This window comes from Rhincodon typus, chromosome 3 (assembly GCF_021869965.1).
Source record: "Rhincodon typus isolate 14 chromosome 3, sRhiTyp1.1, whole genome shotgun sequence".
In the NCBI taxonomy this organism is placed as follows: Eukaryota; Metazoa; Chordata; class Chondrichthyes; order Orectolobiformes; family Rhincodontidae; genus Rhincodon; species Rhincodon typus.
Window position 1 is genome coordinate 102715737 of NC_063334.1, and position 25821 is coordinate 102741557.

The 25821-nt window shown below is 40.4% G+C and overlaps 2 protein-coding genes across 3 annotated transcripts in view; one reads left to right on the plus strand and one right to left on the minus strand.

Moving 5' to 3' along the window:
• LOC109920222 (microtubule-associated serine/threonine-protein kinase 4-like) overlaps positions 1-25821 on the minus strand; it is a 763378-nt gene that overhangs the window by 473626 nt on the left and 263931 nt on the right. The window lies entirely within an intron of this gene.
• On the plus strand, positions 46-24872 carry slc30a5 (solute carrier family 30 member 5). The gene is made up of 11 exons (XM_048619544.1): positions 46-407; positions 3957-4079; positions 8336-8402; positions 14441-14526; positions 18382-18409; positions 18534-18691; positions 19278-19407; positions 19662-19896; positions 21425-21651; positions 22327-22455; positions 23645-24872. The coding sequence occupies exons 1-11, from the start codon at positions 337-339 to the stop codon at positions 23813-23815; spliced, it is 1425 nt and encodes a 474-aa protein (XP_048475501.1). The 5' UTR covers positions 46-336; the 3' UTR covers positions 23816-24872.

Here is a 25821-nt window from a genome sequence, read left to right on the forward strand (position 1 = left end):
AGGGGGCGGTATGCGGGGAGGACCGGGCGGTGGCGGTCGGCAGGGGGTGGAATGTGGGGAGGTGCTGTCCCTGGTTACTAGGCTGATTTTTCGTGTGGCGGTTGATTGAGGGTCAGTGCCGGTGCGGAATTCGCTGATCCTCCCCGTACACACCCACCGGCTTCCGGGAAGCTGGAGCGCGGTCTCTCGGTCCCTTTTACTAAACGTGGCTGGCGTCTCGACTAGTTTCGACATTCGAGCCGCCGGTTTCGGGCCTGTGACTGTGGCGGCGAGAAGCAGTTCCCTGGGGAATCATGTGAGGAGGAAGAGGCGGTGAGATCGTGCGGTGGGTGAAGGATGGAGGAGAAATACACCAACAACATCATCTCCAGCACCAGGCTGGGCCCTGTGGATGCGCCCAGCTCCAGGTAAATGTGTCCCGGTACTGTCAGTAAGCTGATCAGTCAAAATATCAGGAGCGCCAACGGACTAAATAGGACGGAATAAGTTTTCTTAACAAAGTGGTCAATTACCGGAGGTAATAGATTGCAGAGTGAGAGGGAAATTGAGTAATTTATTCACCCAAAGGGTAGTGGCGACTGGAACTCCCTAAAAAGCTGTTGGAGCTGGAATGTCTTATTGCATTCAACCACATCACTTTGGTATACACATGATCGCGTCCCCCGTCAAAATCCCAGGGCTTATCATTGACCAGAAACTGAACTGTACTGGGCATGACTAAAGATGCAATTCTCAAATTTAAACAGGTGTGGAAAATTGACTTGCAGATTTAAAGTTTTCTCATCTACTTCATGACTCTTGGTATTGGGATAGTAGGGTTCATACTCTGTATACTTTTAAAACAACATGTTGGCATGATCCATAATTCTGCATGTTCTATTTCTGTTGCTGAACTTCTAAAGTAAAATAAATTTTCATCTAATTTAAACAGTTCTATTGCCAAGAGTCCTTCTGTCTTTAACTAACCACCCCAGCAAGGTTAATACCTAGTCAAACTTATTAGCTGAAAAACACACCTAAGAAAAGTTTCAGATCATTAGTAGGATCTGAGTCAGCTTTACTAGCTAAGATTTGGTCCTACAATTAAATATTTCCTAATGTAATAATTCTAGGTATTGCTAAGTAGATGTGGGCTATGAGGAGTTAAGTAGGAGACAACAATGTTTTTAAATTTATGAATATTTATTTATATTTATTAAGAATCAGTTTTAAATTATGTAGGAATCAATACTGTATTATAAAATATTAAATAATTATGACTGTACTGCTTTAAATTTAATGCACAATTATTAAAGCCACCTTAAAAGAATGAGTCTGACAGCATCTTTGAAGAAAAATCAAGTTAATGTTTCATGTCCAGTGACCCTTCCTCAGAACTGATGGTCGCTAGGAAAATGTCAGTTTATATGCAGAAGATAGTGGTGGGGGAGGGGGGTAAGGAGTAAATGCTAGATGGGAATAGAGCCCAATGTGAGAGAGGAACAGTTGGACAGACAAAGGAGTTGATAATGATGTGGCTGGGAGGGTGAATTGTTGTTAATGGGGACTGTTAGTAACTAACAATTGGTAGGGTGTAATGGCAGGCTATGTGATAACAAGGCCTGGTGTGTGGGCTAGGGGGCTAGGACACGGCAGATTTTAGGTCCTAAGATTATTGAACTTGATTTTGAGTCCAGAGGGCTTCAGGGTCCCCAAGTGGAAAATGACATGATGTTCTTCCAGCTTGCACTGTGCTTCACTGGAACACTGCAGCAAGCCTGAGACAGAGAGATTAGTTAGGGAATAGGGTGTCGTGTTAAAGTGATAGGCAACTGGAAGCTCAGGATCTCTTTTGTGGGCAGAATGTAGATGTTCTGCAAAGCGGTCACCCAGTCTACACTTCATTTCCCCGGTGTAGAGGAGACCACATTCTGAGCAGCGAATACAGTAGACTAGATTGTGGGAATTGCAGGTAACGGGCTGCTTCACCTGGATGATATGTTTGGGCCCTTGGAAACTAGGGTGGGAGGAGGTAAGTGGGTAGGTATTACACCTTCAGCAGTTGCAGGGGAAGGTGCTGTGGGCAGGTGTTGGAAGTGAAGGAAGAGTGGACCACGGTGTCCCAGAGGGAACGGTCTGTGCAGACAAGGGAGGGGGGGTCGGTGGGGGGGGGGGGGGGAGAGGGGGGGTGGTGGGGTGTATATGTCTGGTGGTGGCATCTAGCTGGAGGTGGTGGAAATGGTGTTGATGATCTTCTGGATGTGGATGCTGGTGGCATGGTAGATAAGGACAAGGGGAGCCCTATTGCTCTTCTGGGAGGGAAGAGGGGTTAAGTGCAGAAGTGTGGGAGATGGGTCAGAGGACTCTTTCGACAACGATGCTGAGGAATCCAAGGTTGAGGAAGAAGGTGGACATTTCGGAGGCTCCAGTGTCAAAGTTGGCCTCATCTGAACATATGTGACAGAGTTGGAGGAACTGAGAGAATGGAATGGAGTCTTTACAGGAAGAAGAGTGCGAGGATGTATAGATCAGGTAGCTGTGGAAGTCAGTAGGTTTATAGTGGATATTAATGGCCAGTCTATTCCCAGAAATTGAAACAGATAACAAGGAAGGGAAGGGAGGAGTCAGAGATAGACCAGGTGAAAGTGAGGGCAAGGTGGAAATTGGAAGCAGAATCGATGAATGTTTCCAATTCCAGACAAGAGAGGGAAGCAGCAGCGATGATATCGTCGATATATCAGAGAAAGAATTCCGGGTGGGGGCCAGAATAGGACTGGAACAAGGAATGTTCCACGTACCCCACGAAGAGACAGGCTTAACTGGGGCCCATGCAGGTGCCCATGGCCAACCCTCTGACCTGAAGAAAATGAGAGGACATAAAAGAAAAGTTGTTGAGGGTAAGGATGAGCTTGGCTAAGCAGAGGAGGGTGGCGGTGGGTAGGAACAGTTCAGGCCTTTGCTCCAGGAAGAAGCGGAGAACCCTGAGACCATCCTGGTGGGGGATAGACGTGTAAAGGGATTGCACATCTATGGTAAAGAGGAGGTGGCTGCAGCCAGTTCTGAAACTGGCGTAAAGCGTCAGAGGAATCACAAATGTATGTTGGCAGGGACTGGACTGGGGAGAAAAGACTGAGTCAAGGTCGGAATAGATGAGTTCTGTGGGGCAGGAACAGGCTGACACAATAGGTCTGCCCAGGCAGTCCTGTTTGTGGATTTTTGAAAGGAGGTAGAAGCAAGCTGTGCGGGGCTGGGGGGCTATCAGCTTGGAGGCAGTGGGGGGTGAGAGATAACTGGATGAAATGAGATCAGTTACCTGATGTGCCATGGTGAGGTCATTGTACTCATCTCTTCCTACCTTGACTCAGAATTTGGCAGGGACTGGACCAGGGGAGAAAAGGCTGCATATATCTTAACATCTAACAGAGAAATAATGGCATAAACCCAAGGGTAGATAAGAATTTCTTTTATGCAGCAAGTGATTATGACCTGGAACAAAAACAAAGTTGCTGGAAAAACTCAGCAGGTCTGGCAGCATCTGTGAAGGAGAAAACAGAGTTAACGTTTCGGGTCCGGTGACCCTTCCTCAGATTATGACCTGGAATGCATTGTCTAAGAGGGAATTGAATGACAATTTTTGAGAGGGAATTGGGAATACTTGTAAATTTTGCATGACTGTAAGTGGCAACGGAGTGCAGCTTATTAGATAGCTCCTTTCAAAGAAAAGACTGATGGGCTGAAGAGCCACTTTCTGTATCATTCTTAGAGGCTAAGAATGCTGTGCATGGGAAATTTTGAAAGGATTAAGTATAATTTTCAATGTATAAATAATAAAATGTTTCTTAATCCGCACCTATGCTGCTGAATTTGTATCCATAGTTTAAAAATTAGGACGGTTACTATGGTTTGTCATTTATCTTATTTAATTTACTGGTATATAAAACAAAAGTACTGATCTATCTTTGGTATTTTTGCTGCAGGTTTACACGATACATCACACTGCTGTGCCTGGCTAAGTTCCTTAAAGTTATTGGGATTTTTGAATCATATGACCTCCTTAAAGTTGTCCATATTGTCCAGTTTGTCTTCATAATCCAGCTGGGGTAAGTTTTTAACATTAAAATCATTCAAAGCAATGATTTAAGAAAGATCTGGCAATTGGATGAACATATGTGATTCTGTAATTTTACAGTTACTTTAAAATGTATTACTATTTTGATAACATTATAGAAATTCATAAGGGCTATGTTATAGTAATTAAAAAGCTCTAAGATTTTTCTTTCTTAATTGCAATGAAAAGCAAGGGATAGGCAGTGTAATTATCTCAAATTTACTCACGTCCTTGTGATCTCTTTGCATCTGGGCTACCTGTACAAGAATGTGGAACTAGTGGGATAATAAATAATGCAATGTTTCAAAATTATCATTACCACTTTGGTAATTAATTAACAAGTTTATCAAATCTGCTTTAGGAAGGGGGTATCTATTTGGAGAGCACTTATTCTCTAGATCTGAAGCAGCACCCAGGTTCAATAAACAATGCTGTAGATGAGATAAAGGAATTAGTTAATTATCCTTTGATAGTAAAAATAGAAAAGTGGAATGCTGCTTAAATGAAGAAAGATTGTAGAACAATGAGGTACAAAGGGATCTAGTGTGCTGGTACATGAATCACAAAGTTAGCATGCAGGTATGGCAATGATAAGGCACATGGAATATTAGTATATATAGCAAGGGGAATGGAGCATAAGAGGAGGGAAATCTTACTCTGTGAGACCATATCTGTTTTATTGTGTACAGTTTTGCTGTCCAAAATATGAAAAATGGTATAATTGCTTTAGAAGCAGTCCCAAGATGGTTCACTTGATTAATTCCTGAGATAAGGGAGTTACCCTGTCAGGAAATGTTGATCAAGTTGGGCCTGTATTCATTTGAATTTATAAGAATGAGAGATTATTTTGCAGAAACACAAGATTCAGAAGAAACTTGATAGGGTGATACTGGAAGGATGTTTCCTTTTTGGAGTAGGAGGGAGGAGAGCAGAGCTGGGGACACAGTTTAAGAATACAAAGTCTCCCTTTATGACAAAAGTTGTGTTTTGTTATTTCCTCAAGGTTGCTGGTCTGTGGAACTCTCTTCCCTCAAAGTAGTGGAAGTTACTTACTCAAGGCAGAACTATTTTTGCTTTGATTTATTATTGTCACATATACTGCATACAGTGAAATACATTTTATTGCGTGCTAACCAGACAAATCATACCTTACATAAGTACATCAGGGTAATAGACCAGGATGCAGAATATAGCCTTGTAGCCACAGGGAAGGTGCAGAGAAAGACCAACTAATATGAGGGGTCTGTTCATAAGTCTGATAACAGCAGGGAAGATGTTCTTAAATTTGTTGGTATGTTTTTTCAAACTTTTGTATCTTCTGCTCGATGGAAGAACATGGAAGAGAGTATAATCAGGGTGTGGGGGTGGGGTCTTTGATTATGTTGGCTGCTTTCCCAAGATGACAGGAAGTGTAGACTGAGTCAGTGGAAGGAAGGCTGGTTTTCATGATGGGCTGAGCTGGATCCACAACTCTCTGCTGCCATACCAAGATGTGATGCATCCGTTTAGGATGCTTTCTATAAAAACTGGTAAGAGCCTTTGTAGACATGCCAAATTTCCTTAGCGTCTGAGGGGCATTGATGTGAATGGACCAGGATAGATATTTGGTAATATTTACTTCCAGGAACTTGAAGTACTCGACCATCTCCATCTCAGCACCATCGATACAGACAGGGGTGTGTCCTCTACTCTGTTTGCTAAAGTTGATGACCAGCTCCTTCATTTTTGCTGACATTGTTGCCAGCAGAGATTGTTGTCTTCACACCATGCCAGTAACCTGTCTGTCTCCTTTCTGCACTCTGTCTCGTTGTTGTTTGAGATCCGCCTCACCACGGTGGTGTTTTCAGCAAATTTGTAAGTGGAGTTAGAGCTGAATTTGGCCACACAGTTGTGAGTGTGTAAGGAGTATAGTAAAAGGCTGAGTATGCAGCCTTGCAGGGCACTGGTGTTGATGATTATTGTGGAGGAGGTGTTGGCGCCTATCCTTATCGATTGCACTATGCAGGTCAGGAAGTCATGGTTCTAGTTGCAGAGAGGGGAGCAGAGTCCTAGGTCTTAGAGTTTAAAATGTTTAGAGTTTAGAATCATAGAATGCATTGAGTTCATTGGGGAGGGATGCATTGTTGTCAGCAATTCTACTCAGCTTCACATTGTAGCCCACTATATTGTGTAAGCTTCACCACAGTCAACATGTGTTCGTATTGTTAGTCTGGGACTCTAGTTTAATCTGGTATTGTCTCTTGGCGTCCATGATAGCTTTGCGAAGATTGTACCTAGGTTTCCTCCATAGGTCAAGGTCACCCAACTTGAAGGCCTTAGACCCAGACTTCAGGAGGGAATGGATCTTCCGGCTCATCCATGGTTTCTGATTCAGGAACACTCGGATTAACTTCTTTGGCATGAAGTCCTCTGCACAGTAGTGGCATGTTCATTTAGGTTGGCCACAGTTCTTGAACGTGGACCAGTCCACCAACTCCAAGCAGTCCAAGCTCATCCATTACCTCAGACCAACATTGTATGACTTTCCATAATGGGTCTTCAGGCTTCAGTTTCCGCTTGTAAGCCAGGAGAAGGAGCACAGCCTTGTGGTCTGATTTACCAAAATGGAGGCAGGGGATGTAGCGGTAGGCATCCTTGATGGTTGTATAGCAATGGTCAAGGGTGTTTTGGCCTCTAGTAGGACAGGAGACATGTTGTTGGCATCTTGGTAGCACACTCTTTGAGATTGGCCTGGTTGAATTCACCAGCTATAATGAGCAAGGCCTTGATATTCCGTCTCAAGGCTGAATGTGGCAGTGCATATTTCATCAAGTGCGCTGTTCACTTCCGCATGGGGTAGGATGTTAACTACAGTTAGGATAGCAGAAGTAAACTCATGCAGTAAGTAGTAGGGACAACATTTCACTGTTAGATATTCTAGGTCCAGGGAGCAGTAACTTGCCATAGTCCTGTCCGACCACCAAGAGTTGTTGATCAAGAGGCCTTTGCCCTGCCCAAGGACACCACACGGTCCATCCGGTAGATTAAGAAACCCTCCGATTGTAAGGCACAGTCAAGTGAAACAGGAATGGGCCATGTCTCTCTAAACCAGCGCACACAGTAGTCTCTCAATTCTGTTTGGTAAGTGAGTCTGTCTTTAAGTTCATCCAGTTTGTTTTTAATGGTTTGGATGTTTGCCAGGACTATGCCTGGGGAGGGAGAACTTGAAACTGTGTTGTTTCCATCTCACCTGCAGGTCAGTGTGTCTCCCACGTTTCCTGGGTAAGTGGCTGTTTTTGTTTGGGCCTGGGAGTTGGAATGATGGTCTGCTGTTCGATGGGGTCCTGGGCACTGGTCATGGCCTCGGGCACTCCGGGGGTTCTTGTTCTCGGTCTGGTCAACCCTCCATGTCGGGGTAGGGCCTCGGTGACATCCAAGTCAGGCCTTTGTGAAGCCAGTAATTGACTGGCCACTTTGTGATCGCAGTCACTGTTCCAGCATCGGCAGTCAGACCCCATTGGTTCACGCAGTTGGGTGCTCCCTGTGGTCCTGGTCTTCGTCTGGTCAAATCCAGTCAGGCCGTTGGTTGTTTCCAGAGATCGAAAAATCACCAGACCTGCAAGTAAATTTAAAAGAACATTGTTAGTAATTTTGACAGACTTAGAATTTAGCTTTAAAAGAGTAAAATGATTATAAAAGATGTAAGGGATGATGTGCTTGGGAGAGCTTGCTAAGAGTGGCCGACCTCTGGCACCATATTGGAAAATTAGATGGATTTTAGGAAGACAATGGAATTGAGCATGTATCCAGATCAGCCATGAGCTTATTGAATGGTAGAGCAGGCTGGATGGTCTGAATGGCCTAATGTTGTTTCCAAGTACTATGTTACTGTATAATCAAATTGTTTGTACTCTTGAGGTTAGTGTTAAGTGCTCTACATTTGCACCTTCTGTTGCAAAAGGAACAAATGTGTCAGATTTGCTCCAGGAAGGAGGGTACCCATTTGGAGAGCTCCTATACTCTAGAGCTGAAGTAGTACCCAGATTCAATAAAAATGGTGTGGATGAGATAATAAATATAAAAGAATTAATTTGTGAGGAAAAGCTCAATATAACAAAAATTCATTTCTCATGATTCTATAAACCCATTCAGCTGATAGTGAGGAATGGAGATGACTACATCCACCACCTGTTTTACTTAACTAATCATTTATCCAGGTTGGAAAACTAGACCATTCTAAAGCACTTATTCTGTTTTCTCTGTTGTCAGATCTGCGATATTCTTGGTTTTATTTCAAAAACCATTTTCTACCGGCAAACCAATATCGAGACGGCTGGTGAGTTACATTGTGTTTCAAGAAGATAACTGCAACTGTTATTCACAATAACCTGACCTCGGCTCATCCCTCTGCTGGCCAAATTTATTTATGTTATTAATTTTGTTGATTGGGATTTGGCATTCTGGATTAGGACATTGTCTTTGTGAGCTATAGCTTTAAATGTAGGAAAATAATGAAAGTAGTTGAAGAGTTTATATTTTGTTGTAATGATGGCCAATCCAATTGGTCTTGCATTTGTTGACAAATACTTGTAATGTAAACTTCTTTTTTATTACTCAAGTGCCTTGTCATGTTAATAGAAGCTCAATTATATAACCTGCACTGCCATTTAGATAGTTAAACTGCCAATCTTGAAGCTGTAGTTACAGCATACAAAATTTGAATCTGCAGAAACATCCTAGCATTGTACATGTTAGCACACCACATTCTGTTTATGAATATTAAGATAATTCAACTTTTCAGTTTATTGTGCTGCCTTTGCTTCGACATCAAATTAAATAATGTTGCAAATCCTACACTTGTCAATCCTGATTGCACTTAATAAGCTGAATATTTTTCATATCTAGATTCAATTTTTAGCATGGTGAAATAACGTTAGTGCTCTCCCTTTGCAGTTGGACTGCAGAATTGAAGTCCTTTTTCTCCCAACGCATTAAATGCTTTAATGTGCTCCATTACAAGGATTTACTTAAAACAAAAAGAACATTTTTAAGTCAATGACATTAAACACTTAAACTCAATGATAATGAACTGGACAATTTTTTTTTGTTGTATGTTAGCGCATCACTATCCTTTGTTCAGTGAAAGGTTAATTTAGATAAATGTGAGGTATTGCATTTTGGTAAGGCAAATCAGCGCAGGACTTATGCACTTAATGGTGGGGTCCTGGGGAGTGTTGCCAAACAAAGACCTTGGGGTGCAAGTTCATAGCTCCTTGAAAGTGGAGTCGCAAGTAGACAGAGTAGTGAGGAAGGTGTTTGGTATCCGTGCCTTTATTGGTCAGTGCATTGAGTATAGGAGTTGGGAGGTCATGTTGCAGCTGTACAGGATATTGGTGAAGCCACTTTTGGAAAGTTGAGTTCAATTCTTGTCTCCCTGCCATGGTCAAGATATTTTGAAACTTGAAAGGGTTCCGAAAAGATCTACAAGGCTATTGCTGGGGTTGGAGGGATTGAGCTATAGGGAAGGCTAAATAGCCTGGGGCTATTTTTCCTGGAGTGCCAGAGGCTGAGGGGTGACCTTAGAGGTTTATACAATCATGAGGGGCATGGATAGGGTGAATAGCCAAGGTCTTTTTCCCAGGCTAAGGAAAACTAGAGAGCATAGGTTTAAAATGAGAGAGGAAAGATTTGAGAGAGACCTGAGGGGCAACTTTTTCCACAGAGGGTGGTGCATGTATGGAATGAGCTGCCAGAGGAAGTGGTGGAGGTGGGTACAATTACAACATTTAAAAGGCATCTGGATGCGTACATGAATTGGAAGGGTTTAGAGGGATATGGACAAAATGCTGGTAAATGGGACCGGATTGATTTAGGATATCTGGTCGGCATGGATAAGTTGAACTGACAGGTCTGTTTCCATGCTGTACATCTCTAGGACTCTATCTGAGACTTGAGTTGGAATCACCTGGGATTTATGTTGTTTTTATTTTTGAAAATCTTTGTAACTTTATTTTGTTCTTTAGTTGTGTTTCAAATAACTGTATCAGATAGTGGAGCAGGCTCGAGGGACTGACTTGCTGACTCCTGTTCCTATTTTTATGTTCTTATTTCCAGCAACATAATCCGGTGCAGATTGTACTATCCAGTCATAAAGTGGTCATATCACAGGAGGCTATTTGGCCTCTTGTGTACGTGTTATTTGCTATGCGAGCAGTCCAGCTCATTCTACTCTCTCACCTTTTCTGTGTAATGCTTCAAATATTTTCTTCCCCTTGTCCCACCAAGCTCTTTATATAAAGCCCACATCCAGTGTGCCTTTTAAACTGTCGTCTTAATCTACCCTCTCACCTTCACTGATTTTAGTTAATGTACTCCTATGTCTCCCTGTTCTTGCATTCTCACTGTACCTTGAATTTTAAATTACCTCTTCTCGTTCTTCTGACCTAAATGCATTGCTTTGGACTTTTTTTACATTAGATTTTGTTTGTCATGTACGTTCATTCCACAGTTTGTCAGTAGAGTATAATGTGGTTCAACAAGCAGGAATCGAGGTAAAGTTACCATAGATCTACTGGACTATTGGACTACTCTCTCATTAGAGATGGATGACTGGTAACGGTTTAACCTGAGGGTCACCATGCCTCAGGCAGGGCAGATCTTTAAAAGGAGAGTCCTTCATGGTAACTTCAGCCAGTTGCAGGAATTGAACCCACACTGTGGACATCACTCTGCATCACCAACAACTGTCTAGCCAACTCCTAAGTGAAAGCAAGCATAGTAAATGTCCAATTGATAATACCAGTGAAAACCAGGCTGACTATAGAAAGTTCAAACTGATAGTAAAGAAGAAAATGAGTTTGAGAAGAGACCAGCAACTAACACAGGAGAATCCAAAAGTCTTCAATGCCAGATGAGCATTAGGGAAAAGGAGGGGTGGTGCTGATTAGTGACTGAAAAGGATATGTGCCAATAGAGGTAAAAGGCATTGCTGAGGTACTTCATAGATGATGATGCTGCGCTAGATGTAGGGGAGGAGGAGGCAGTTGAAATACTGGATGATCGAAAAAATTTTCGAGAAGGAATTAAAGAGATTGGCTGTGGTCCGATATTAATAAGTTACCAGGACTAGAAGGGCTGCATCTCAGGATGGCAAGCGAAGTAAGGGTAGAAAATGTAGAAGCACTGGCATAAGCTTCTAATTCTCTGAAGGAATGGAGGTAGTGCCAGAGGATTGGTAAATTGCAGATGTTTACAGCAGCATGCAAGGATAAACCCAGTCAGTTTAACATCAGTGATGGGAAAGCTTTTAGAATTTATTATCTTGGACAATATTACCAATCATTTGATCAAAGGTGAATTAATTTAGGAAAGTCAGGATAGATTTTGAAAAGAAAATTGTGTTTAACTAATTTGATAGAGGTTTTTGAAATTTGTTTCTCAGACATAAGAAATATCTACAGTAGTGTTCCCCCAAAGTTCAGTCCCAGGAGCACTTATTTTCTTGAGCGATATTAACGTTTAAGACAATTTCAAAGTTAACAGATGATCAATACTTGCTTATTCCTGCACCCAACCTGAAAATTAGCTTTCTCAAGTCTAATTTATACACTAAACTAGATGTGCTTATTGACATTTGTATATGGTGCCAAGCCAGTCCACTGTAGAGTCTCCCAGTTCTGAAGAAGGGTCCCGACCCGAAACAGCGACTTTCCTACTCCTCTGATGCTCCCTGACCTGCTGTGTTCCTCCAGCTCCACACTATGTTGTCTCCATCCACTGTAAATATTTTGCTAGGAATGCACATTACCAAGGGAGACTAATAGCACAGATTATAGCGCAAAGCCCTTTGTGACAATCATATTTAATTTATAATGGGATGACAATATAAGAGCCATGTGTATCCGTTTCACCTGGTTGATTACACTGTTGCCCCTTAAACGTATAGAAGGCAGTGAATGTAAAAATCAGCTGACAGTATGTAAAGGAGAACTGGATTTTTTAAAATTCAGCAGTAGTATATATACATTGTAGAACTGGTCAGACAGGTAATTGTGGTTTTCTTTCATTTTCAGGTTTCAGCATTTCCTACTTAAAGCTTTACTCAATAGATTATGTAATCAGGTAGAGTTTATTGGGTTTATGACAAATTTATGATCAATTTTATTTATTGAGTTGTGCATTAACCTCATGGGTCTGATTCAATCCACATGTCCCAGCAGATTTAACATTGTATTTGACACTGTATTCACTTCAGAATGCAAAGTGTAAAAAACATTTTTAACAACAGAGTCACATTATGAAGCCATGCTTTATGAGAAACATATATTGTTACTTTACTGGTCGGAAAACACTTCAGATTTTTCGAAAAAGACTGAATCAACATTCCGGTAACATGAAACCAGTGCTTCTAAGAATATTTGCGTCACTGTACAGTATAAATTCCAAAGCCATTTCGCAGAGTCAACCCTAGCTGATATAATTACGTTGAAGGATAATAAATAGGATCATCTCCTGAACCTGTTTACACAAGATCCAGACAATCATCTAGGTTGGGGGCATTAGATGTAATAACCCACCTAGAGTACCCAATCCATTACCGTATTGGAGTTGCTGGTTAGTAGGAGAGGATCATATGATAAGCAAGCTATATAACTCACACTCAATGGGCAAGAAACCTTTTCCAAAAAAACTGCTGTAATCAGTTGAGTCCGTTAATTCAAGTGATCTGGGTATCAAGGGTTGATGGTTAGATTCTCTTTTTTTTTGAGATAGTTATTGCCTGACACGTGTGTATTGCGAATGTTACCTCCCATTGATCATCCTTGACTTGTCCTGTTATCCAGGTCATGCTGCTTTTGCGCCATGAATGGTGTTGAGCATTGAGTAATCATCAGCAAACATCCTCACTTTTGATCTTCTGATGGAGGGAAGGTCATTGATGAAGCATTTGAAGATGATTGGGCCTAGGACAGTATTCTTTGATTTATTGTTGTTACATGTACCAAAAAAGAGTGAAACATTTTGTTTTATGTGCTGTATGGGCAGATCATTCATTACAAAGTGCGTCAGGGTAGTTACAGCCACAGAGAAGGTGCAGAGAAAGAGAATATAATTAACATTTGAAAGGTCTGTTCAAAAGTCTGATAACAGTGGAGAAGAATCTGTTCATACGTGTATTCAAACTTTTATATCTTCTGCCTGATGGAAGAGGGTGAAAGAATGAATAACCAGGGTGGGAGGGGGTCTTTGATTATGTTGGGTTGCTTTCCCAAGGCAGCAGGAACTATAGATGGAGTCAATGGATAGCAGGCTGGTTTGCATGATCGACTGGGCTGTGTTCTGAGGAGCACTTGCAGTGACATCCTGGAACTGAGATAAGTAACCTCCAATAACCACATCCATGTTACCTTTTCGCTATGTATGACTCTAGCCAGTGGAAAATTTTCCCTTTATTCCCATTAACTCCAGTTTTGCTGGGGGTCTTTGATTTCATACTTTGTCAAATGCTGCCATGGTGTTAAGGTCATTCTTACCTCATCTCTGAAGTTTAACTTTTTACAAGTGTTTGGAGCGAAGCAGCAGAAAGGTCAGGAACTGAGTGCAGATTAACAGACTATTGCTGAGCAAGTCGCACTTGAACCAGGGTTCGCCTTCTGGCTTCACGATAATAATAGAGGCATGATTCTGCGAATGTGGCTATTGCAGTTGGTTACTTTATTAGTCCGTGGGACAGCTCTGTAAATTTTGGCAGAAGTTTCCAGATACTATTAGGGAGATTTCATTCCTTAAGGGGACATTAGTAAACCAGATGGGTGTTTACAATAGTTGACTATGTTTACATCACCATTACACTAACTTTTAGTTTCAGATTTTATTAAAACTTCATAATCTGGAGCAGTTGGGTTTGTTTGGCTTAGGGCATAATTACTGGCCCAATAATCTTACCACTTTTTTTTACCATCTCTGCTGTGTGAAAAGCTGTACTTGTCAAATAAGCCTTAAGTTCTGATTCAACTCCTATCATTTTCTAAATGTGTTTCAGGTGGAAATATTTTTGACAAGCAACTTGATTTAGCTTTAGCAAAATTCTACTGGCCTAGAAGATTTAAATACTTTCCAGCTAAAGCAAACCTTTTTGTTTGACCTTCTAAAAAGTTGGCCTGCCAAGCACTGGTTGCGAAACTAGCCAGTCATGACTTTCTGTCAAGGATCTCATGCAGTTTGGCATACTGCCTGTTCTCCATTGAAAAAATTATTATCAATTGCATTGATTTATATGGTAATCATGAATCCATTAGAAGTAAAAATTTACTTTGGTATAGACTGAGCTAAACAAAATACACCATTCTGAAATACATGATTATATTTTTGCAGTGGGTCAAGATCGGTAAACATGCAGTTGGTGGTTGCATTATTTTGCTGTTGTGGTTCTTTGGACTCACACTTTGTGGACCCTTGAGGTAACTCTTTTTTTAAATTATGTATCAATATTTAGTTTTGGTGTAATGCAATAATTTTAATGGAGTGTGACTTGTCTGAAGGATTGCAACTCCAAGACACGCAATAACGTCAATACCATCCAGAATGAAGGAGCTTGCTTGAAGTCACTCCTCCACTATCAACACATTCTGGCCATAGAAAATACCATTTACAAACATACTGCAGCAAGGCTCCTTTAGCAGCAGGTTCTAAAACATTGGCAAGGGACTAAGTAGAGTTGTAGAACAGGAGCTTAAGAAGTTGGTTAACTGTAAAGTGAGAGGAAATTCTATGAGAAATGAGTTAAACTGTTTGTACAGCAATACATTTAGTGCACATAGAGGAGCTGTAAGCACTATGCCTTGGGCGCAACATAAATTGTAGAAATTACTGGGACGTGGTTACGTAAAAATCAGGACTAGGAATTAAACATTTATGGCATATTTTGAAAAGATCGGGGATAACGGAGATGGACTGACTAATTATTAGGGATATTGGCAGTAGAAGAAAGGAGCTCAGTATCAGCATGAAAAAAAAATAGAATCCATGTGTATAGAGATAAAAACAATACAGGTTCAGTTCAATAATTGGTGTAGTCCACAAACCACATAGTAATGAAAGGCAGTTCAGGAAGAAGTATACAGACAAGTTGGAGAATTGAGTGATAAATATAGAATAATAATCACTGGGGATTTGAACTCCCCAAACTTAATTGAGCAGAAGATGTAGGAAAAGGAAATAAGGAAGTGAAGTTGCTACAATGTGTACAGTGTCCTATCTAACAAATGTGTTAGGAGTTTAAGAAGAGGAAGATTTACAGTTGGATCTAGTAATGGAGAATGAACCGAACAGATGAGAGGTACAAGTAGGGCAACACCTAGGCCATATAATACAGTTTAAGATGATTATAGAGAAGGATGTCAAAATTACAGAATCGGGTTGATAGATTGGATAAATACTAATTTTGAGGGGCTGAGAACAGGGCTGGATGAAAGTGTAGTAGACAACCATACTGACAAAGAATAGTGTAGGTAAACTATTTGAAACATTTTAAAAGTGTTAATGAATAATACTAATGGTTTTTAATAATGCAAAGGATAAATTGCAGATTGTTTGTATTGGAAAATTAATATATTGACTAATCACGTTTGGAACATCAAACATGGAAACCTGTAAAATCATATAGTTAAGTAGACAAATTTAGCAGATAACATTGGACAGGATACAGAAAAACAATAAAAATTATAAACCAAAGCACAATTCTTACATTGCAGGTACTTAAGTTCATACAAATTTCATCATTTGATTTCTTCACTGAGGACTTGAACCAGCTGTATAAAGTAACTTTCCTCACAAAATTCAATTTAGTCAAATTTTTGAGTTGCTGAAGTATTGCCAGTATACATTGTGCCATTTCTTAGCCAGAATTAGCCCTTTTTGGAAAGGAAACTATAAGACTGCAGAAACAAATCTATATAAGCATTGAGACAACAAGGTGCAGGGCTGGATGAACACAGCAGGCCAAGCAGCATCATAGGAGCAGAGAGGCTGACGTTTCGGGCCTAGACCCTTCATCAGAAAAGGGGGAGGGGAAGGGGGTTTTGAAATAAATAGGGAGAGAGTGGGAGGCGGATAGAAGAGGGATAGAGGAGAGGATAGGTGGAGAGGAAACAAACAGGTCGAAGAGGCGGGGATGGAGCCAGTAAAGGTGAGTGTAGGTAGGGAGTTAGGAAGGGGATAGGTCAGTCCAGGGAGGACGGACAGGTCAAGGGGGCGGGATGAGGTTGGTCGGTAGGAGATGGAGGTGCGGCTTGAGGTGGGAGGAGTGGATAGGTGGGAGGAAGAACAGGTTAGGGAGGCGGGGACGAGCTGGACTGGTTTTGGGATGCGGTAGGGGGAGGGGAGATTTTGAAGCTTGTGAAATCCACATTGATACCATTGGGCTGCAGGGTTCCCAAGCAGAATATGAGTTGCTGTTCCTGCAACCTTCGGGTGGCATCGTTGTGGGACTTCAGGAGGCCCAGGATGGACATGTCGTCTGAGGAATGGGAGGGGGAGTTGAAATGGTTCGCGACTGGGAGGTGCAGTTGTTTATTGCGAACCGAGCGTAGGTGTTCTGAAAAGTGGTCCCCGAGTCTCTGCTTGGTTTCCCCGATGTAGCGGAGGCCACACCGGGTACAGCGGATGCAGTATACCACATTGGCAGATGTGCAGGTGAACATCTGCTTGATGTGGAAAGTCTTCTTGGGGCCTGGGATGGGGGTGAGGGAGGAGGTATGGGGGCAGGTGTAGCACTTCCTGCGGTTGCAGGGAAAAGTGCCGGGTGTGGTGGAGCTGGAGGGGAGTGTGGAGCGGACAAGGGAGTAATGGAGAGAGTTGTCCCTCCGGAAAGCAGATAAGGGTGGGGAGGGAAAGATGTCTTTGGTGTTGGGGTCGGATTGCAGATGGCAGAAGTGTCGGAGGATGATGCGTTGGATCCGGAGGTTGGTGGGGTGGTACGTGAGGACGAGGGGGATTCTTTTTTGGTTCTTATTGCGTGGACGGGGTGTGAGGGATGAGTTGCGGGAGATGTGGGAGACACGGTTGAGGGCATTCTCGACCACTGAGGAGGGGAAGTTACGGTCCTTGAAAAACGAGGACAACTGAGATGTACGGAAGTGGAATGCCTCATCCTGGGAGCAGATGCGGCGGAGGAATTGGGAATAGGGGATAGCATTTTTGCAGGAAGGTGGGTGGGAGGAGGAGTATTCTAGGTAGCTGTGGGAGTCGGTGGGCTTGAAATGAATATCGGTTTCTAGGTGGTTGCCTGAGATGGAGACAGAGAGGTCCAGGAAGGGAAGAGAAGTATTAGAGATGGTCCAGGTAAACTTAAGGTTGGGGTGGAAGGTGTTGGTGAAGTGGATGAACTGTTCGAGCTCCTCGTGGGAGCACGAGGCGGCGCCAATACAGTCATCAATGTAACGGAGGAAGAGGTGGGGTTTAGGGCCAGTGTAGGTACGGAAGAGGGATTGTTCCACGTAACCTGCAAAGAGGCAGGCATAGCTTGGGCCCATGCGGGTAATGCACAAGATTAGTTTTCCATCTAGGCTCCTCAATATTGCCTTTTTATATTTTAAAAAATGGCTGCTTCAACTGATCTCCAGGCAATCTCTTATTGAGATAAGCCTTTGAGATCTTGTGATTTATTTGGAAGGGTGAACAAAGTCAAGAGCATTGACATTTATTTAAACCCTTTAATTTTTTTTTAAAATCCGTGGCACTACATAAAAAGGCTAAATAAACGTGGAGATTAGAAGAAGTGAACCTTAACTTGGTCAAAGATCTGGGTGTAAACAAGAGTTGAGCAGGGAGAGGATGATTGAAAGCAAAGCATCTTATGGACATGATTCCTAAAGTCACCCTAAACCAGAGATGAAAGGGCCAATAGGAAAACAAGAAAATTTTGACCAGGTGTGAAGTACAGTTGAAGGAGATTGAGTAGAGATCATTAAGTAAGTTAAATATAAGAATGGTCCTTTTAAATTTTAGGTGTTTAGGCACCAGGAGCCATTGAAGTTCAGCAACAACAGGGGATAATGGCCGAATGGAACTTGGTTTGGCTAAGAACACTGCAAGGAACATTGAACAAGGATGGTACTAAAATAATTGAGTACATAGGTGACGAGAAAAAGTCTGAGGGTTGCAGCACAACAGCTGCCACAGGGCTACAAGAAGAGTGCCTAATGGAAATGATGTTAAAGAAATCAGCATTTTGTGATGTGGAAGGAAGACCTGGCAGTTGTACCTGGATATAAACAGGCATATTTTGTGACATATTTGCCCATTTGCATCTGTAGTGTTGCTGTTACTCCATACTTTTCAGAAGTTAGTTCATTCATTTGTGAGGAAATAATAACTACAATGCGTAGAATGAGCAATTCTCTTACATATTAAGCTGGATCTAAACAACAAATTGATTCATTGAGTAGTCATTTTCTTTTTGTTTTAGGCCTTTACATTTGTGGAATTGTTCTATGGTGTGTGGACCAACAGTCTTGGCCTTATCTCTGATGGTTTCCACATGCTGTTTGACTGCTCAGCACTAGTCTTGGGCCTCTTTGCAGCCCTAATGACCAGATGGAAGGCAACTCGAATTTACTCTTATGGGTTAGTTTTCCTAATGTTGATTTTTGTCTTTCCCTTCAACTTACACACGTGCTCAAAGTAGAAAAGTCGGTACTGTCTTCAGAATTGAAAGAGGATTTGAATAAATTGACACCTTTGAGATCTCAAAATTCTGCAGCGAGACATATTTTTAATAATGGGTTGAACAGTATAGGGAACAGTGAGAAAGTGGAGTTGACAATGAGATGAGATCAGCCACAATTGATTTCAATGGTGGAATAGGCTCGAGGGGCTGAATTGCCTACTCCTGCTCCTAGTTCTTATGTTCTTAAATACAGATGGTAAGTTCCTACATACAGCAGACAGTTGTCAACTTATTGGTAGTGTAGTAAAATAAGGTTTCAATAAAAGAAGTTCCTGCATTAGTGTGATGACCTTCCTGTACACACTTTCAATAGGCTGCTTACAAATTGCAATTTCACACATAGGGTTATAAGTTGTTATCTGGCATGATGTTGCTGTGTAAAATAATGTATTTGATTCTGATGTTGTAATTACAGTACTTTTTGATCTTGCTGGTAATTTCTCAAATAAATTGAATAATGACTTTTTCCCTTCCCGCCTACAGATATGGACGTCTTGAAATTCTGTCTGGATTTATTAATGGACTTTTTCTAATGGTTATAGCATTTTTTGTTTTTGTTGAGTCTGTGGCTAGAGTCTTTGATCCTCCAGACATCGATACAGAAATGTTAACAGTGAGTGTTTCTCTATTATCTGCACGTGTGTATTTGGCAGTGTTTAAGGGCATTAATTTTGTAACTTTACTTTAGCAATAAAGGTTTAATTTTTGAATACGGTGTTATTTAATTGTGCACCATGAATGCTGTATAACGATATAAGAAGTTTGTGTAAAATATATTTATTGCAGAAGTTGATGTTTTCATTGTAAATTAAAACAATATTGCAAAGGATGTATTTATTCCCTTATATCTTCCTTACTGTTGAACAGCCTGTTTCCATTGGGGGTCTGATAGTGAACCTGATTGGTATCTGTGCCTTTAGCCACGCCCATTCCCATGGTGGTTCTCGAAGCAGTTGTTCTTCACATGAGCATGGCCACAGTCACGGACATGGGCATTCTCATGGCGATCATGGACATGGAGGAGGACATGGCCATAGCCATAGCCACAACCATGGTCACTCCCATGGATCTTCAGGTGGTGGAATGAATGCTAACATGCGAGGTAAAGCATGCAAATAGTTGTAGTGTGCAGTTAAATTAAGCAGAAAGTAAAAATAATTTAGACGCAAGCATTTTTAAATTATCATTAAAATGTACTCAAAGGCAGTAGCTTATGTCTATAAAGTTTAGTCTGTATGAGCAGTCATGTTAAACTAATATTCACGAATCATAGATTTGTGCGACGTAACTGGACATCAGCTAGTGTTTTTCTCAAAGAGCCACCTAGCCACAATTCCACTTCCAAATTTTTATTCATTATGAGTCAAGTACCAAGTATTTCATGTTAAATGAGGGACAGGTTGTCTGTTAGACTTCTTTTGTGTGCTTTAAATTGAATTTGAAATATTTTCAACTTCTCTCACTGCTATGCACATAAGACATTGCATTTCTGCCACTGTATGTCCAATATAATATTCTTTGAGTTTTTCTACAATGGAGATCTAGTTATGCGTCTATGGGTCAATAATCTGATACTGAGGGCATATAAGGAGGGTTAATTAGAAGCCATGGGAGGCGGAGTTGCCACTCCCTTTGGAAATGAGTCAGATATAAACCTATAAATCCCTTTAAGACTGAGCTTGACTCTCAAAGAAAGTGCAGAAATTACCAGAATATAAAAATGTGATATTTATCACTTCTGTAAAGTGTTTTGTTTTTTTTTTGTCTATATAGCAGTTATTGCTTCATAAGTACTTAAATGTAATTGAAGTGGCTTGTTGTTTAATCCACTAAGCTTTGGGAACTGAGTGACTTTTTGTTTACATGTTGGCTTCCATCATTTCAGTACAGCTAATGATGTCTCTGAGCATTGAACTTTTAAGGTATCAGCTGGTAGCAAGCTCATCTCTAATTCGAAATTGTGGATTCAAATCAGATGCCAGAGACTTTCAGGGCAAAATCTAGACTGACACTCCAGTACAGCAAGTATTAGCTTTTGGATGAAACTTTAATCCAAGGTCTTGCCTGCCCACTCAGGTGACCATAAATGATTCTATCATACTATTTCAAAGAAGAGCAGAGAAGTTCTCCCTATGTTCTAGCCCGTATTTATTCGTCAACAAACTTCATTCAAGTGGATTATATGGTCTTTTTCATGTTACTGTTTCTGGGACTTTGCAATTTGCAAATCAACCACGATTCAGATTGCATCTTTGGCTGTAAAGCTGCTTTGAGACATCCTAAAGTCCTGGAAGATGCAAGGCTTTTGTTTAACACTGTATATTCTCAGCTTCAATGCATCTAACAGTCTACATCAAAAGGGCATAAACATAAACTTGGAAGAGTGAAAAGGAGAGATTTAATTGATGCAGTTTTAATTTTTTGGGAACATATGTATGTTCGTCTGCCAGTGACAACAAAGGGACTATTTGAATCAAATAATTTAAAGCCATTAAATAACAAAACAAATGTTATAGAGAGAAAGACACATATTTTGTGATCTATTTTCCAGAGAGTGGACTGTCAAAATAGACTTCAGTGGTATTTTCCATTGCTGCCATTCCTTTGTAAAAGTACATTTTGTGTTGCAGGAGTATTTCTGCACGTGCTGGCAGATACGCTCGGCAGTGTTGGAGTGATCATCTCATCTCTTCTAATTCGTCAGTTTGGATGGCTAATTGCTGATCCTATTTGCTCTCTTTTCATTGCTATATTAATATTTCTAAGTGTTATTCCACTTATGAAAGATGCTTGTCAATTATTGCTGCTACGGACGCCACCAGAACTTGAGAAGCAACTCATTAGTGCCCTAAATAAGGTCAGAATCTATTTACTTCTGAATATTCAATTACAAAAAAATTTTACATTTCCATTTAAAAAGTCAAACTTGCTGATGTAACATTCAATATTGCTTAAAGTTATGACCTCAGGTAATATTGAGCAAAATTTCTAAATCTGTCTTGATCTAGTGATATATAGATTTTACAGTAGGCAGTCTTATCAGACTTATTTATTGTTTCATATTTTCACAAATTGATTTGCGTTACATGTCCCTTGGTTCAACATAATTTTTTAATTACACCAATGTGCAGTGCTTTTGAGTTTATCTATGATAAAAGCACTAAATAAGTGCAAGTAGTTGATAGAGTAAGGTAGTGAGTTTTTAAAAAAACACAAAACATACTGTAGACAAGGCAGCTTAATGTGTAGAAAGTTGTTAATTTTGTTTTACAGTGGGGATAATTGAGGCAAAAAGCAGTTCAACATTTAAGAAAGATATTGATAGTTAAAGGTTTGAAGTAGAGGAGGAAATGTGATCAGTTCGAAATTATGCCACTGAAGTCTTTCCGATAAGATAGTTCAAATTGTTTCCTCCTTTGTCAATTTCTGTAATATCATTCTCCAAAAAGTGAAGTTTTTAACATTTGGAAGTCTCCCGTTGCATTGTAAAGAAATAATAGTTTGTTTTTCTGAATTCTATAAATTGTTTCAGATCCAGAAAATTGAAGGTGTTCTATCTTATCGAGATCCTCATTTCTGGCGCCACTCAGCCAGTGTAATAGCAGGAACCCTGCATGTGCAGGTCATGCCAGATGTTGTGGAGCAGAGAATTGTACAGCAGGTATAGTGCTGCTTAGTTGTATGTGCTGTATAGTTTATCTCATGTTTTTTAAGAAAACTTTTAATATGAAGCTTGTATTAACTATTCACATTTGCTAGTTCTTTCACAGACCTACAGTAAATTCAACTTTACCTAATGACATTCAATAACTTGGAGCTTGCTGTAGAATTAATGTCCCATATTGTATCAATATCTAGAATGAATAGGAGCATGAGAAAGTGGGAGACTTTTTTAAATTACACTGCAGTCTATTTGATTGGTCCCAAAAACAAATACTGTCAAAAACTTGTGAACTGTACGAGTACAAACATGCATTCAGCACTTTCAGCATAAAGCATTCCTTTTAAAAATTATCCAGTTTTTACAAAAGCATTTTGTGAAATCCATTTCGAATTTTGTTACATATTAGTCGCAGGATACAATGTCACATTGAAGTTCTTGTTACAGTTCCAAGTAAACTTTTGCAAGGTAAGAGAAATTACATGTAATTGTATTCTGAGTTGGAAACGTGTGCAGCAGGCTCTCTTGGAGCCGTATCAATGGTTGCAAAAGACTTGGAAGGAAATCCAGTGAATGATGATCTGTCCTCAGATGGATACATTCTGAACATGTACAACACAAACATCACCAGGTTCAGTGTACCCAGCACAAGGGTGAAGTTATCTCTATAAGCAATTAACAGAAATCCACTTCCCAAAATGTGACTAGTATTATTAACTAAAGCTAGACACTTCTAGAACCAAGTCAACCATGCCAGCTACAATGTGGGGCAACTTCCCTGGAATTGGAACTTGAATAGATCCATAAAAATGCATGTCTATCCTCATCCACGTCACTCACTACTTCTACTTCCCTTCCTTTCCTCTCACCCATCTTGAGTCTTTTCTGTCCAAGTCTTTTCTCCCCACCCCACCACTCTCTACAAGGAAATTCCTCTTCCCCTTAGCATATTCCTTCCTTTCCCTCTTCTCATTTCCAACACTCCCTCCATCCCAAACCTCTCATTGACTGTCCTCCCCACCTCCCACTCAGGTATTTTATGTAGTAATAGAATTGTCATAAAATATAAGTATTATTTTTTGATTTTTATGCTCACTGTAAGTGAAAATTGTATAGCAAGAGCTTTGAAAAGAATATTAAAGTATGCATTAATGGATTATAACCACTTCTTTGTTTATAATATAACCAGGTGATAGCTGCTTTAAAAGATGTTGGTGTAAATAACTTGTCGGTTCAGGTGGAGAAGGAGTCCTACTTCCAGCATATGTCGGGTCTGAGTACAGGTTTCCAAGAAATCCTTGCTATGACACAGCAAATGGAAACTGTAAAACTTTTAAAAGATGGTACTTACATTATGTGACCAAAACCCTGAAATACATCTTCCTGGGAGCTCCAGAAAAGCAACAACACTTCAATGTACTAACGGTTTTATATAAAATATATTTATTTTAAGAAAACCTGTGCAGAATTATATGCATTATATTGATATATCTCGTTTTTCTTTCTGATGTGGATTTGTTAACAGAAATTCAAAGATCTGATAGCAGTAAAAAGGACAACTTTAGCATTAAATGTATTGTGTAAAAAATATATTCTGAATTTATATTAAATGGGCCAACAGGCATTATCCTGATGTTTACATTTTAGCAATAAATATTAGATTTATAATTCCCTTTATGTACATTTTGGTTATGCAAAGATTGCATTAAGTTTAGAATAGAGGTGTCAAAATAGATAGATAACTCCAAACATTTGAACGAGACTTGTACTTATTTTTAAAACTGTGTGTTTTATGTGGAATTAGATTGCTAATGATGTACCAACAATTAACTGGTAATATCAGTTGTGTCTGTCCTTTATTTATATTTTGCTTCTATATTTTGTGTCCAAATCCTGTGGATTTTTTTCTCGCTGTTAATTCATGTGTTGAAAATACTGAATCATCTTTTCTTGCATAAAGATGTTTGGAAAAGCAAAGAGAGAAGCTCCTGACTATTCTACAGACTTCTGTGGCCGTACTATGCGTTATCATCCACAGGTTTCCACTGCCCAGGCAAATAAAATTTTAAATTTTGATTTGATTTTCCTCCATCTAAGCCAGCAATGGTTGGAACAATCATGTCTCCTTGCTACTCAGCATACTTTGGTTACCAAGGAAGAGATAGCACTTGCATAAGTTTTCCGTGTCACTCTGTCGTTTTCCAAGATACTTAGCCAAAGCTGACAGAATTACTCCCTGTATAAACCGGAATTTAACTTGGACCCCCTACTTCAGAACTCTGCCTTTTAATATTCTAACTATGATAACCATAAAATGTTTCTCTATAAATCAGTGATTTTTTGGAGTTACTTTGGAGTTTAAAATGGGACCTAAATGTCAATAAATTTGTTGTCCACACAACAATTGTGTATTATAATTGCTGTTGATTATGGTTCTCTTAAATGTGTTTCAGAAGTATAAAAGAGCATTTGATACGAACAAGCTTTCTCTTTACAATTCAGTTTTCTCCAGCTTTGAAATCTAACGGCAGCACAGTGGTTAGCTTTCTACCTCACAGCACCAGGGATCCGAGTTCAGTTCCACCCTTGGAGAACTGTCTGTGTGGAGTTTGCACGTTTACCCCGTGTCTGTGTGCATTTCCTCCAGGTGCTCCGGTTTCCTCCCACAGTCCAAACATGCAGTTTAGGTGGATTGGCCATGCTAAGTTGCCCATAGTGTCCAAGTGATGTGCAGGCTAAGTGGATTAGCCATGGGAAATACAGTGTTACAAGGATAGGATAGGGGAGTGGCTCTGGGTGGGTTGCTCATTAGAGCATTAGTATGGACTCAATGGGCTGAATGGTCTGCTTTCACGCTGTAGGGCTTCTGTGAATGGCGCAGCATTGCAGAAAACTGAAGTAACGTTGGGTCACAGTTTGTTTGATTGATATTATTTCTCAATACTTGAGCACGTAAATAGGCCACATGCTGGCAGTGACACTCTAGTGTAGTGTCCTTGCAGCCTGCTATTTCTATCAACACAACCCTGAATTCACATTCTGCAGTTGTCCATGACTGCCCACTTACTATCAGTCCCTGACTGCCCAGAGAACAGTTAAGTCAACAACATTGTTGTGGATCTCGAGTCACATATAGGCCAGACCGTATAGATAGCAGATTTCCTTGGTTTTGCAACAATCAACAGTATTTACAATCAGGATATCTTTTAATTCAAATTTTTCATTGAATTTAAATTTCACCATCTCCTGTGGAACATTAGTCTGGGTTCTGGATTGCTGGTCCAGTCAAATTACTACTGCACTACCACCTCTCCCTTATAAGTATCCACACAGTTCACCACAACTATTCCATATGGTAACAGATTC

Coding starts and splice junctions, on each gene's coding strand:
- slc30a5 (XM_048619544.1), top strand. CDS start 337: ATGGAGGAGAAATACACCAACAACATCATCTCCAGCACCAGGCTGGGC. Junction 18,692..19,277: donor ACTCGAATTTACTCTTATGG/GTTAGTTTTCCT, acceptor TCCCGCCTACAG/ATATGGACGTCTTGAAATTC. Junction 22,456..23,644: donor AGCAGAGAATTGTACAGCAG/GTATAGTGCTGC, acceptor TAATATAACCAG/GTGATAGCTGCTTTAAAAGA.